Source organism: Macrotis lagotis, chromosome 2 (genome assembly GCF_037893015.1).
Source record: "Macrotis lagotis isolate mMagLag1 chromosome 2, bilby.v1.9.chrom.fasta, whole genome shotgun sequence".
Taxonomy (NCBI): domain Eukaryota; kingdom Metazoa; phylum Chordata; class Mammalia; order Peramelemorphia; family Peramelidae; genus Macrotis; species Macrotis lagotis.
This window is the reverse complement of record NC_133659.1, coordinates 130,832,651-130,846,739: the sequence shown is the minus strand read 5'-3', so window position 1 is coordinate 130,846,739 and position 14,089 is coordinate 130,832,651. Positions and strand designations below refer to the sequence as shown.

The following is a 14,089-nucleotide window of genomic DNA, read 5'->3' as shown; positions in this document are numbered from 1 at the left end:
TGAGGAAGGGGTCAATTTTACCAACATCTGTGGGACTATATGCTGCAATTTCCAAGAATGATTGTAGGGGAGCAATACCAACCAAAAAGAATTACGATTAGGAGGCCCCCTCCAAGATTAAATCCATTCTATAAATTAAGAGGTTGGGGGTGCTGGGCCATGAGTATTCTCAAATGACCCCTCTTCATGCATTCTTCCTTCTAGTCAAACCGTCTACCAGCTGTTTCTGGCCTCCCCACAGAAGGAATGCATTTCCCATTCTGGTTGCAGAATCTATAATTTCCTTCAAAGCCCGGCTTGGGGACCACCACCCCCGAGGCCTCTCTTGCTTTACTCAGTTGTTAGAATTCTCTTTCTGGTAATCATTTTGTGTGAGCTTATCTTGTGTTTGCTTCAATGGGCATCTTTTTTTCTCCAGAGTGTAGGCTGTTTGAGGCATTTCCTCTCTTCTGCTTTGTGTCCTAGAGTTTGACACAAGAGTCTCGAAAATAGCAATTATCGGGGTGGAGGCTAGAGAACAGGCCCCGCAGCCATTGGAGGACCTGAGTTCAAATCCAGCCTCAGACACTTAATTGCCTAACTCTGTGACCTTGGGCAAGTCACTTAACTCATTGCCTTAAATAAAAAGAAAAAAATTAAAACTTTTAAAAATAAAACAAAATAAAAAATTTAAAGAGATAATAGCAATTGCTTGACGAGTGTTTTTTTATTTGAATTTTAGAGTTGAAGGGGTTTTTTTTAGGTGTTTTTTTTTGCAAGGCAATGGGGTTAAGTGGCTTGCCCAAGGCCACACAGCTAGGTCATTATTGTGTGAGGCCGGATTTGAACTCAGGTCCTCCTGACTCCAGGGCCGGTGCGCTGTCCGCTGCACCACCTAGCCGCCCCTGAGTTGGAGGATGAGAAGGCTGAAACGAGGTTCCTAACACCCGCAGCCGGGGGGGGGGGGGGTCCCTAATTCAGGTTTCCTGCTTCCCCGCTGACCTCGCTTTGCCTTCCATCCCCTAACTGCCTGGATGAAGGGTTGGGGTTAGCATAGACCCGCCTCGACTCCACTAAAACCAGAGGGTGGGGGGGGGGTCTCAGAGGGTCTCATGCATTCCTGTGCTGGGAAATGTGTTCATTTAAAGGCATCAAAGTGGAGCGGGAAAGAGCCGAGTCTGGGAGATCTGCATTCGAGAGCTGCGGCCGGGGGCGGGGCTATGAGGGGCGGGGGCGGGGCTCTGCGGAAGGGGGCGGGGCTATGCGGACGGGGGCGGAGCCCTGCGGGCAGGGGGCGGGGCTCGGCGGCAGAGGGCGGGGCTCTGCGGGGCTCTCCGGGGCTCTGCGGCCGGGGCGGGGCTCTGCGGCCGGGGGGCGGGGCTCTGCGGCCGGGGGCGGAGCCCTGCGGGCAGGGGGCGGGGCTCTGCGGGGCTCTCCGGGGCTCTGCGGCCGGGGCGGGGCTCTGCGGCCGGGGGGCGGAGCCCTGCGGGCAGGGGGCGGGGCTCTGCGGGGCTCTCCGGGGCTCTGCGGGCAGGGGGCGGGGCTCTGCGGCCGGGGCGGGGCCCTGCAGCCAGGGCGGGGCTATGGGGGCGGGGGCGGGGCTCTGCGGCCGGGGGCGGAGCCCTGCGGGCAGGGGGCGGGGCTCTGCGGCCGGGGCGGGGCTCTGTGGCCGGGGCGGGGCCCTGCAGCCAGGGCGGGGCTATGAGGGGGCGGGGGCGGGGCTCCGCGGCGCCTCCGGTCCGGCCTCCGCCAGGTCACTTCCGGCCTGCGGCGCGGCCCGGACTCGCGGCTCCCCGGGAGGCTCGGTCGGCGGCTCGGTCGGCTCCCGGGGCTGTGCCGGGCGGCGGGGGCCACTGCGGTCCTGAAGCTCGGGCGGGGCGGGGCCGGGGGCCCCAGCTCCGCCCTCCCGCCTCGGGGTCCCCCGTGAGCGCTCGGACGCCTGCGGCTAGCGCCCCGGCTGTGCCTCCGGGATGAGCGTGGGCTTCATCGGCGCCGGGCAGCTGGCCTTCGCCCTGGCCAGGGGCTTCACCGCGGCAGGTAGGAGCGCGGCGCCGGCGGGCGGGCGGGCCGGCGGGCCCCGGCGGCTCACAGCCTCTCTTCCCCAGGTGTCCTGGCCTCCCACAAGATCACGGCCAGCTCCCCGGACATGGACTTGCCCACAGTCTCGGCGCTCCGGGTAGGTGGCCCCGCGCGGGCTCTGGCTTGGGACCGCGGCGCAGTCTCAGGGCCAGGCTCGGGGGGCCGTGGGGCAAGGGGCACGCCCGACCTGACCCGGCCCCCGCCACAACGGTGAGGCGGGCCGGCCTGGGGGGGGAGGACCTGACTTTGACACAACATTTGTATTTAGGGGACGAAAGGGGGCTCCGAGCCCGCCTGCCCAAGCCGTGGTCAGGTGCGTCTGGGGCAGAGCTCGACAAGCATTAAAAGCCTACTGTGTGAGGGGTGCATGGATAGACAGTCTTTTCAAGGCCCTTTTCATTCCGGTCTTGACCATTCTCCTTTTTTAATGCTCTAAAATTTATCAATAAATGCCCTTCCTGGGGCGGCTAGGTGACGCAGTGGATAAAGCACCGGCCCTGGAGTCAGGAGGACCTGGGTTCAAATCCAGTCTCAGACACTTAATAATGACCTAGCTGTGCGGCCTTGGGCAAGCCTTACAAAAAAAACCCTAAATAAATGCCCTTCCTAAAATAGGCCACTTGGACTGATACCCATTACTCCAGATAAAATCTTGCTAGGGAAGATAGGGATCATCACCTCTCTAGTCCTAGAAACTCTTATCTCTCTAAATGCTGTCTAAAATCGTGTTAGTTTATTTTCTTATCTTTTTATTGATGTTTTTTGTTTTATAATATCTTTATTTCCAAATATATCCCTTTCTTCTTCCCTACTCATAGAGTAAGAAAGATTTTAAAAGAAAAAGAGAAAGTTCAACAGAACAAACCAACAAATCAACTAAGCCTTATATAGTTTATTCTATACCCAGGATCCCCTGCCTCTTAAAGAAAGGGCATCCATTTTCTTAGCTTTTCTATAGGACTACTTGATCACTATGATTTCATAAGCATTGTTTTGTTCTGCCAAATACTACAGTTCTTTCCATTGACTTTGCTCTAGTCTATATATATGTATTGCTTTTACTGGTTCTGCTTACTTTTCCTTACTTCAGTCCATTTGTATTCTTCTGCTTCTCTGAATTCTTCATGTTGAATCTCTTATGTTCAGCAGCAGCTGGGTAGTGCAGTAGAATGAGAATTCTCCTTGGAATTAGAAAGATCTAGTTAAAATTTGGTTTCAGATGCTCACCAGCTGTGTGACCCTGGGCCATTCACTTTACCTCTGTCTGCCTCAGTTTCCCCATCTATAAGATGGGGATAATAGCACTACCTCCTGGCTTTGTTGTAAGGACAAAATGAGATCACATTTGCAAAATACTTTGCAAATCTTAAAATTCTATATTAATGTAATTTTAAAAAACTACTTTGTTTAGACAGTTCCCCAGTCACTGGGGCATCCATTTACTTTGTTTCTAGTTTTTTACTCCCACAAAAATAGCAAATTGATATTTGCTCTATTTGCTGTACCACCTAAGCTGCCCCCACACACACACATTAGTTTTTTTTTTTTGACTGCTTTTATCACACTATTAACTCATAAAGCTTGGAGTCTACTAAAATGCCCAGGTTGTTTTGCAAGTGATCTCTTTTATTTGTAACATTAATTTTTTGAACCATTTATAAGAATTTTCATTTAAACCTATAAAATTTGATCCATACTCCAACCTATCAGTGACCTTTTGGATCCTATGTCATTCAGTGAATTAGTCATTCTTCCCATATTTATGTTGACTACAAATTTGCTAAGCCTACCATTTATGTCTTAAACTAATTCAGTCAGTTGAATAGAATTTATTAAGATTTTAGTATGTGCTAGACATTGTCCCTTAGTAGTCTCAGGAGATTAAGGAAAATTAGGGATGGTTTCTTGCAAAAGGTACAGTTTTAGCTGGACTTAAGGGAAGCCAGGAGGCAGAGGTGAGGAGATTAAAGCATTTCAGAATGGAGAGATGAAGAGTTGAATTCAGTGGGTTGCTGAATTTGTGAAAGGAAAAGGGCCAAGCAGAGATCCTAAAACCACTCTACTAAAGCTTTTCTTCCAAATTATCATTGAACAAAATCTTTTGACCCAAAATCCAGTGCTCTGTTCATTGTAATATATTGCTTCAAATAGGGTTAGGGTTTCTACCATAGTAGGAGTGATCTTTTTCCCAGCTCAAAATTCTCTTAGTAAAGGCAAACTTCAAATCCCAACATTGAAAGCATCATAGGCCTAATGGACAAGTGACCTAGGTGGGGAAGTAGGCTACAATGTTATTACCAACGTGCCCCGTTCCATTGCTATATCTAGGCTTCCATCCATTCAACAAATACTTAGAAGTTATCGTGGCATTAAAATGATCTTGGATTCTTGCCAGCAAGAATAATAAGCTCTATCTAGTCTAACAGAGTTAGAAAAATTTTGAGCATGTTAACCAATAAATGAGCAATTCTTTGGCCATGGTGGACCAGAAAACTATGTGTATGATACTAGGAACAGGAGAAAAATATAGCACATCCTTGACCTCGAGAAGCTTACAATCTAGTAAAGAGAACAAAATGAGTAAAAAATATTCAACTTGGGAGGGACATCAAATGGATAAAAAGGATTCAAATGCTGTGTTAATGAGACAGCATATTTTCAGATTTGCTTTGTAATAGCAGGGTACTTTGAGAATAAGAGGGCATTATTTAAAGTTAAGGATACTAAATTTGATTTCTGCTGATTATAAAGAGGTTAGGCAAAATCCATTCTTGTCTATAGCTAGTCCAATGACCTAACTGTCCCTTTGGGCAAGTCCTGAGTTTGGGTGGGTTATTTTGGGTCCTGAACCTAATGCTCAATCCTTTAATTTGAATTTGTATTACTTCCTGCAGAAAATGGGTGTGAACCTGACCCACCACAACAAGGAAACAGTACAACACAGTGATGTGCTCTTCCTGGCTGTCAAACCTCACATTATTCCCTTCATCCTGGATGAGATTGGGTCTGATATCAAAGACAGACACATAGTAGTCTCCTGTGCTGCTGGTGTCACTATCAACTCCATTGAGAAGGTATCACAACTTTCATTCCAGTCCCTGAAAGGGAAAGGGTCAGACTCTCAAGGTGCTTGGGTGGATGTGCTCAGTGACTGGTAGGGAGAGAGATGAGTTTGGAGTAGTGAGCTGAAATGGAGAGAGGGAGCAAGAAGTCAGAACTGGGAGTTTAACTCTATTTCTTTCCTCAGAAACTGACAGCCTTTCAGCCAGCCCCCAAGGTCATTCGATGCATGACCAATACTCCTGTAGTAGTCCGGGAAGGAGCCACAGTATATGCCACTGGTACCCATGCCCTGGTGGAAGATGGAAAGCTCCTTGAACAGCTAATGAGTAGTGTGGGCTTCTGCACAGAAGTGGAAGAGGACTTGATAGATGCTGTCACAGGACTCAGTGGCAGTGGCCCTGCCTATGTGAGAGCTGGAACTGGGGTGGGGCAAGGAACATAATAGGGTTTCTGGTGAATTGTTTCCTCTTCCTCTTTTTTGGAATAGAGAGATCTCTGGGTTTGTGGGGAGAGGTGATGGATGCTAATTTAGGACTTTGGAGATCAGCTGCTCAATAAATATTGAGCATCTATATATAGTACAAATACAAAAATGAAAGACAGTTCCCAGCTGAAGGAATTTATAGTCTTTTGGGGGAAGACTGCATACCTAAAGGAGCTAAAAAGAGGGTAAGGGGTGGGGTAGGATGAGATCGGGGAAGGTTTGCTGATGGGAACAATCAGAAATCCCAAAATAATACAGCCACATGAGACATGAGATGTTATGAACTGAGTTCCATGGCTCCACTTTCCAAGAAGAAGGATAGAAGGTAGAGATAAGGTAGAGTCCCCAGGCTGATAAGATACTACAATATGATCAGGTTTTCCCAATATTGAGCTACCTGGGACATTGTGGAAAGGCAGGGAGCAAGGTGGCACAGTGGATAGAGCACCAGCCCTGGAGCCAGGAGAACCTGAGTTCAAATCCAGCCTCAGACACTTAATAATTGTCTAGCCGTGTGATCTTAAGCAAGTCAGTTACCCCATTGCCTTGCAAAAAATAAAATAATTACCTAGCTATGGGACCTTGGGCAAGTCACTTAACCCTACTGCATTGCAAAAACAAAAGAGGAACATCAAGGTGCCCCCTCCCATCCTTTTCAATACGAAGCTTGTTTGTTTCCTTTGCAGGCATTTATGGCCTTAGATGCACTAGCAGATGGTGGAGTGAAGATGGGTCTCCCAAGGAGACTGGCAGTCCGCCTGGGTGCACAGGCCTTACTGGTCAGTATCCCTGCCTTTCTCTTTCAGCCTTTTGTTTACATGAGGTATTACAGGGTTCCTTTTGTTATGGTATTTTGTCTAGTATGTTATTTAGGTATCTTGGAATGAGGGTAGTAAAAAGAGAGGTAGGTTGGGAAGTCTAGGGGAAGTAAAGCTTTTGGCTCTAATGCAAGTCATGGATTCCTTTGACAGTTTGATGAAGCCTATGGACCCCTTCTTAGAATAATATTTAAGTTCATAAATAAATTACATGGGATTACAAAAGAAATCAAGGGTGTTGGCAATAATTATCAAAATATTTTTAAAAAAACAAGTTAAGAAATCTCATTTATGAGGCAGTTCTCTAAGTTAATGACTCTATTTCTTGATTCTTTTTGCTCTATAAGGGAGCTGCTAAGATGCTCCTGGACTCAGAGCAGCATCCAGGACAACTCAAGGACAATGTTTGCTCCCCAGGGGGAGCCACCATTCATGCTTTGCACTTCTTGGAAAGTGGTGGTTTTCGATCCTTACTCATTAATGCTGTTGAGGCCTCCTGCATCCGGACCAGGTGGGCTCTACTCTCTCCTTATCTTCTGCACCCTGGCCTAGGGCTGTACTCCTCCTCATCAGTAACCTCATTGCCACCAGTTCAGCTGGTTTATGCTTTTACTCTATATTGATTACAGAAATAATCCTTTACAATCTCCTTTAAGACAAGCAGCCTAAATTAGACCAACACATCCCTTTCACATGTTGTTCTTTTTGTAGTTAGGGGTAGGGCAGCAATTTTGGTTGTTTCAAGTTCCATGAACTGAGCCAGACTCCATAAGGATTTCCTTTTCTTCAGTGATCATTCTAATTCCACTGCTACCTGATCCCCTCATATTCTCTCTGCAGGGAGCTGCAGTTCATGGCTGACCAAGAGAAGATTTCCCCAGCTGCCATCAAGAAAACTGTCCTGGATAAGGTGAAGCTGGAATCGCCTACTGTTTCTATGCACTCACTTTCCAACAGAGTTAAGCTGTTTAATCGTAGCCATGCCCCGGAGGGCAAGAAGGATTGAGATGGTTTGACCTCCCATTTATGTACCTAGTCTGCAACCCACCCTCCATTCCTGCCCTAGGGTACTAAATCTCTTTGATCTCCTAGCCACCTCTAGTTCCTGGTACTCCCATTCTTGAGAGGATTCTCTGTTGAAGTCCTATCCCTTGTAAAGAAACTACTTTAAATCTCTTTATATCAGTGGAGATTAGTCCCATTGATTTAACTAGATTTAAAGTAATCTTTTCCCTCATGTATGGAAGACAAAAAAAACTAGGAATAGCTTTCAGTGATGGTGAAGAAACAGTGTAATCTTTTGAGTTCGAATGAAAGATCAAATTGTAGTAATGGATTTTTTTAAAAATCATGCTCTATAGATATTGTCTTTTCAAATAGCATTCGGTTATAACATGGGATTCTTGCTAGTTTTGTTTCAATAAAATTATATTTTTATTTTTAAAGAAGATGAGTAGAAAAATTTATTCCATTTATTATTTCTAAAAGTAAAGCCAGGTATTCAGACCACAGACACACCAGCCCTATTTATCTTCATTGTGAAGAAAACCCGTGAGAGGGAAATTATAGCCTAAAGGGCTGAACTTACAAACTTTAATTAAAAGGTAAGAATAATTATATCATATTATCTGACTAGTATTCAGGCTATTGGGCAGTTTTCTTGCTCTCCAGGTGCCTACAAGTCCAGAACTATGTATCTTGGGAAAGGGGGTTAAAAAGTATTGGTCTTGGGGCAGCTAGGTGGCACAGTGGATAGAGCACCTGCCCTGGAGTCAGTAAGATCTGAGTTAAGATTTGGCCTTTGACATGTAATAATTGACTAGCTGTGTGATCTTGGGCAAGTCACTTTACCCCATTGCCTTAAATTTTTTTTAAAAAGTATTGGTCTAGAACCATGGGTTAGGTGCCCATTGAATTTGGATTTACACCAAAAAAATTAAGTTTTGGATATCTAGTATTTAGGATATTTCAGACTTAAGAAAAGGTTGCTATCAATGAACCTCATTCATCCTGTAATACCAGTTTTAGTCTTCTATTTTCCTCCTGCCTAAAAAAAAAAAATGTGCTTGTCCTCATCCTTCAGAAAGAAGGGAAGTCTATTCCCTTCTCAATGGACTATTCATTCCTCAAAGGTGAGTCAAAATAAGAAAGGCTTTTTCTCCACTACTACTAAAAGCCAGATCTGTCCTTTTCAAATTTAATTCCTCAATCACTATTCTTTACCTTAGGGGAGATACTGAATTGTGTAGATATTGATTCACTACACCAGGCCTTGGGAGTACAAAGATGAAAAAAACATAGATCCTGCATTTGTAATTTGTAATTCCTTTTAAATCAAGGAATTTACAAGTTGGTAAGGGGAATAATATATTTGCACCAGTAAACTATAGTGTGATTGTGTGTGAAGAGACTTTGGAGGAAAGGGAGCAAATGGCATGTCATGAGTGTGGTTAAAGCTGAGCTGAACTTAAAAGGAAGGAATACCTTTAAATAAAGATATGAAAAGTATTGTAATGTGCAAATACTCAGATATCCAAATGGTAACAATGCTGAATGTGTGAAGGAGAATAGAATGAAAAATATGTGCAAAGCACCAAACCATGTGCCACAGATTTAAAAGCAAAATCAAAATGGTCCCTACCCTTAAGATTCTCTCCAATGCCAGAAGAAAAAAAAATGTTTTTTATCTTGTTGGTAATGAAGAGCTGATAAAGGGTTTTTAGCAGAAGAGTAATGTTAAGGGCATGTATTAAGACGGTAGTTTGGGCAATAAAATGATTTATGATTTGGGGGGGGGAAGGAGACCCATTAGGAAGCTATTAAAATAGTCTATCATAATCAATAGTGACATTTATAAGCATATACCCAACGCAATGCAGGAAGCTAAAAGAGATATCAAGTTTATTTTTAAAAAATATTTTTTGAAGAGATTAAGTTTAGGTAATAAACGGTTCATATTTTGAAGAAGCTAACAGTCTGGGGGAGAGGTGAGAAATCGGGAGACATACAAAGCTTTATAGAAATAATATGGAAGGCAATAAACATTTATATAATGTCTAACCATGTGCTAGTCAATGTAAACATTTAATTTTATCCTTATGAAAACTGTGATATAGATATTATTTTTTAATTGAGTAAACTGAGGCAGAAGTTTTGATATACCGAGTCACACAGCTAATATCTGAGGTAGAATTTGAACTTGGGTCTCTGTCCTAGCACTCGATCCACTGAATCACCTGGTTGCCTAATATACATTATAACATGGATAAGTTCCTTAGAGACTTATGAATCAAAATTCTATGAAAGAATGAGAGAGGAAAAGGACAATGGATGGGAAAGTCAGTACCAAGTGATCTGATCAAGAAAAGTTATTAGAGAAATTAAAATTGAGCAAGGAGTAAAAACTAGAGTAAAAAGGGATTGATAATATTGTGCATATAGAATCAACAGGACTTCACAACTGATTGAATGTTAGAGAAAAAGGAAGAGTAAAAATGATAGTTTTGATTCTGGAAAAATAAAAAAGTGGATCCATTAATAAAAGTGACAATCAGGAAACAAGGGCAAATTTGAGGAAGGAAAAGAATTGGGCTCATTATTCATGTTGATTGAGGGGTGTCAATGAATAATATCTAAATAGATGTGTCTGGCAAGTAATTGAGAAGAGATCAGGGCTAGAGATAAAGATAAGAGATATGAGAGTCTTCTCAATACACATTGAAGCTCACTGAATACTCATTCGATGAAACCCTTACTGGAGCCAGGCCCTAGAGAGACTTATAGAGAAAAAAAAAAAAGAGCCAAGCTGGTACCTAGGGAGATAGCTATACTTGGGGGGTGTGAAGAGCAAGAAAAAAAGAATAAGGATAAGTAAGAGGAGAACCAGGAAAGAATGCATATAGAAATGGAGGGAAAATTTACTCTAGAGACTAAGACTAAGGATGTGGCAGATGTTATATGCCAGATGGTGATAAGTTAAATTTTGCTGAACTGCATTTTTTCTTTTCTAAAATTTTATTACAAGGGATGATTCATTGGGTTGAGGAGTCAGGAAAGATATAGTCAGAAATTAGTATAATGTATACAAACAGAAGACAATTTTTTAAACTGAAAGAGAAGAATGTATCAAGAAGGGGGTGGCCTGTAAGTAACATCAAATGAGGCAAAAAGATAAGCGTAATGAGGACAAGAGAAAAGGACCTGGTAATCAGGAAGTCATCCATACATAACCTCTGAGAGAACAGTCCATAGTGTGGTAGAGATGTAAATATGATTATTAACATGTTAAAGAGTAAATGGATAGCAAAGAAATAGAAGTAATGAACCTAGACCATTAAAAAAAAGTTTAGCATTGAAAAGGAGACGACAGATTGAGGAATGGTTTGGGTTTTTTTTGGCAAAGTAATGAGATTAAGTGACTTGCCCAAGGTCACACAGCTAAGTAAGTATTAGGTATCTGAGGCCAGATTTGAATTTAAGTCCTCCTGACTTGAGGGCTAGTGCTCTATTGATGCACCACCTAGCTGCCCCAGAGGGATGAGGTTTTTAAATCTTATTTTCGTTAGTATGTTTTTTCATATTACCTTCATTTCCAAATATATCCCTTCTCTAACACCTACCCAAAGAATATTCTAAGGAACAAAAAACATAAAATAGCAAATATAAACAAAAAAGCCAGCAAAACTAACCCAATATATATCAGTGCTGTCTGACAGTATTTTCAATAGCTTACAACCTTTCTACCATCTTTACTAGGAAGGGAGGGAGGTGCATTTTCTTCACCCTTCTTCGGGACCGAGATTGGTCATGATTACATAAAATTTTAATTGTTCTTTCCATTTATATTTTTATCATTATGTATATTGTTTTCCTGGTTCTGCTTTACTCTGCATCTGTTCATATAAATCTTCATATTCATACATCTGTCTACCATAATTAGTTTCTCCATTTTCTCAATTAGTAAACGTCTATGCACTGTTTCTAGCTCTTTGCCACCAAAAAAAAAAATGGTTCTCCAAATATTTTGAGATGTTTGCTACCAATTTTTGTCTTTGACCTCCTCAAGGTATCCTATGCCTAGCAATATAATCTGAGTCAAAGAGCTGATATTTTAGCCATTTTCTCAGCATAATTTAAAATTGCTTTCCAGAATAAATTGACCGATTCTGAGCTCTATTAACTATTTATTAGTGTGCTTGGAATTTGTACATCTCCTCCCTTCCAGCACTGATTATTTCCAACTTTTGTCAACTTGCCAATTTGCTGACCAGGAGGGAAAACCTCAGAATTGTTTTGATTTGCATTTGTTTTATTTGTGACTTGGAGCAATTCTTTCTGTATTTATTAATACTTTGAAATCCTTTGAAAGAATATTTTACATTTTAGGAAAAAAAGACTATAGTTCAAACAAGAAGTATATATTTAGGAATTCTCTGCCTAGAAGCTGTACTTCTTTCTATGGGGGCGGGGTATGCAAGGCAATGGGGTTAAGTGAGTTGCCCAAGATCACACTGCTAGGTAATTATTAAGTATCTGAGGCTAGATTTGAACTCAGGTTCTCTTGACTCCAGGCTCGGTGCTCTATCCCCTGTATCACCTAGCTGTCCTAAAAGCTAGAGTTCAAGGAGTAGATGAGATCACCAATGGATAATGTATATGTAGAGAAATCAGCACCCCTGTGAGTCTTGGTAAAATAATCTTCACCTATCCCAAACTTTCTAGCAGAATGCTCCTTACCTAGCATTCATGAATTAATATTTGGTTCTTCATAGCTTCAGTACCTTAGGAGGAGCTCATTTGGCCCAATTTAGAAAATCTGAGGCAAACAGAAAGCCAGAATTCTGGTGGGTATTGGCCACTTACCATCACTCTAAACCAGCTTTTTTATTCCTGGACAAGATCACCATTCTTTCCTTTTCCCCAACCACCTAATCCACCTGGAGAAAAGGACCATCATTATTAACTAATCAATATTAATATAGTTTTTTAAAAAGTCATTTGAAAATACAAAATTCACAAAAACTTCTGTTCTTTGTAGGACCTTTTAGTTTGAAATTCTTGGAGTTAGTCCTGGTTACAAGGTTCACTTTGTTTCAAGTCTTATTTGATTATAAACAACTCATAAATACATGGGGTTTTTTTTTGGGGGGGGGTGCAAGGTAGTGGGGTTAAGTGACTTGCCCAAGGTCACAGCTAGATAATTATCAAGTGTTTGAGGTCATATTTGAACTCAGGCCCTCCTGACTCCAGGGCTGGTGCTCTATCCATTGCATTACTTAGCCGCCTCCTCATAAATACATGTTTAGCCTTCCCAGCTTATTATTGCTTGATCTATTAAACATTTATTCTTGTAGTACATTTAGCCACTGTTAAATACTTTTAAAGATCTAGGATGTCATTGGTAAGGATATCCTTTCAATTATGCAAACAGCAACCCCTTCTTCATAAAAGGAAATATTCTTTGGGCATGTAAATAAAATAACTTAACACTTTAGAGACTAACTTTTCAAAATGAGCTTCTCTAAACTGATCTAGACTAATCATCAAAAAGAAGACATATAATCCATGTGACCTATACTCAAAAAATTTTCAGCTTGGTGAGACTGCATTTACCTTAATATTATTCATCAACAAATCTTTTTGAAATGTCTACTATGTTCAGGTCAAAATGTATACAAAAATGAAAAAAAGTGTTTATGCTCTTAAGATGTTCATGATCTAATGAGATGAAGGGAAGGGAAGTGGGTAGCACTTATTCTGGGCCCTGATAAAAGAATTTCAACAAACAGATATATGGAGATAACATTCCAGATATAGGAGAAAGACTTCTTCCATGAGTATGCTGGGATCAGAATGAGTAGAATGAGATCCAGTTTGCTTTGGAACATGAGTATAAAGATAAAAACAACAAAATGAGGGTAGATAAGTAGGCTGGGACACAGAGGAGGGCTTTATTTAAGGACCAGGTCAAGAGTTGGTATTTAGTTTATGAGCAATTAAGAACAGCTGGAAGTTTAGGTCAGACTACTTACTGAGATCAATCTTAAAATAATCTAGAAAGGAATCTTTGGATCTTGACCAGGTTGATAGCAGAATTAATGGGGAAAAAAGTTGATAAAACGTTTTACATGTTATCTCTTTATATACAAGGTACTTTACTAATAGCTGGCATTTTAGCAATCACTAACATATATCACTTTATGTTTGTTTGCAAAAGTTCATTACAATTCAGTCTAAAGCCTTAGGACAAACTTCTAGGTTTTTACAGCTGAGGAAACCAGCTGAGGCAGGTTAAGTGCCTTGACCAGTCTCATAAGCATTTAAGTATCTAAGAAAAGATTTCAAACCAGGCTTCCTGTCTCCCAAAGTCTAGCACATTCAGCCCCTTGGGGAATAGATATAAGGCATTGTGGAAGAAGAAGGAAACATATTTGGCAGATGACTGAATGGAAAAAAGCAATCTTGGAATGTCAGGCCCCTTACTCTCAATATGATTCTGAGTAGCTTGTGAACAGAGGAGGGTGGGAGGATGTCACCATCAGAAATAAGGAAATTGGAAAGAGGACTGGTTCATAGAAGAGGATAGGGGCAGGCCAGAGAGAAGGAGGAGACCAGGAGATGCTAAGTTCAATTTTGAATGTGTTGAGGTACAGAGATGACATATACA

The 14,089-nt window shown here is 42.1% G+C and overlaps 1 protein-coding gene across 1 annotated transcript; it reads left to right on the top strand.

Moving 5' to 3' along the window:
* Positions 1-1,798: 1,798 nt before the first annotated feature.
* LOC141513202 (pyrroline-5-carboxylate reductase 2) lies at positions 1,799-11,770 on the top strand. The gene is made up of 7 exons (XM_074222814.1): positions 1,799-2,016; positions 2,085-2,155; positions 4,953-5,132; positions 5,306-5,527; positions 6,292-6,384; positions 6,771-6,934; positions 7,264-11,770. The coding sequence occupies exons 1-7, from the start codon at positions 1,950-1,952 to the stop codon at positions 7,427-7,429; spliced, it is 963 nt and encodes a 320-aa protein (XP_074078915.1). The 5' UTR covers positions 1,799-1,949; the 3' UTR covers positions 7,430-11,770.
* The last annotated feature ends 2,319 nt before the right edge of the window (positions 11,771-14,089 follow it).

Coding starts and splice junctions, on each gene's coding strand:
- LOC141513202 (XM_074222814.1), top strand. CDS start 1,950: ATGAGCGTGGGCTTCATCGGCGCCGGGCAGCTGGCCTTCGCCCTGGCC. Junction 2,017..2,084: donor CAGGGGCTTCACCGCGGCAG/GTAGGAGCGCGG, acceptor TCTCTTCCCCAG/GTGTCCTGGCCTCCCACAAG. Junction 5,528..6,291: donor GTGGCAGTGGCCCTGCCTAT/GTGAGAGCTGGA, acceptor TTTCCTTTGCAG/GCATTTATGGCCTTAGATGC.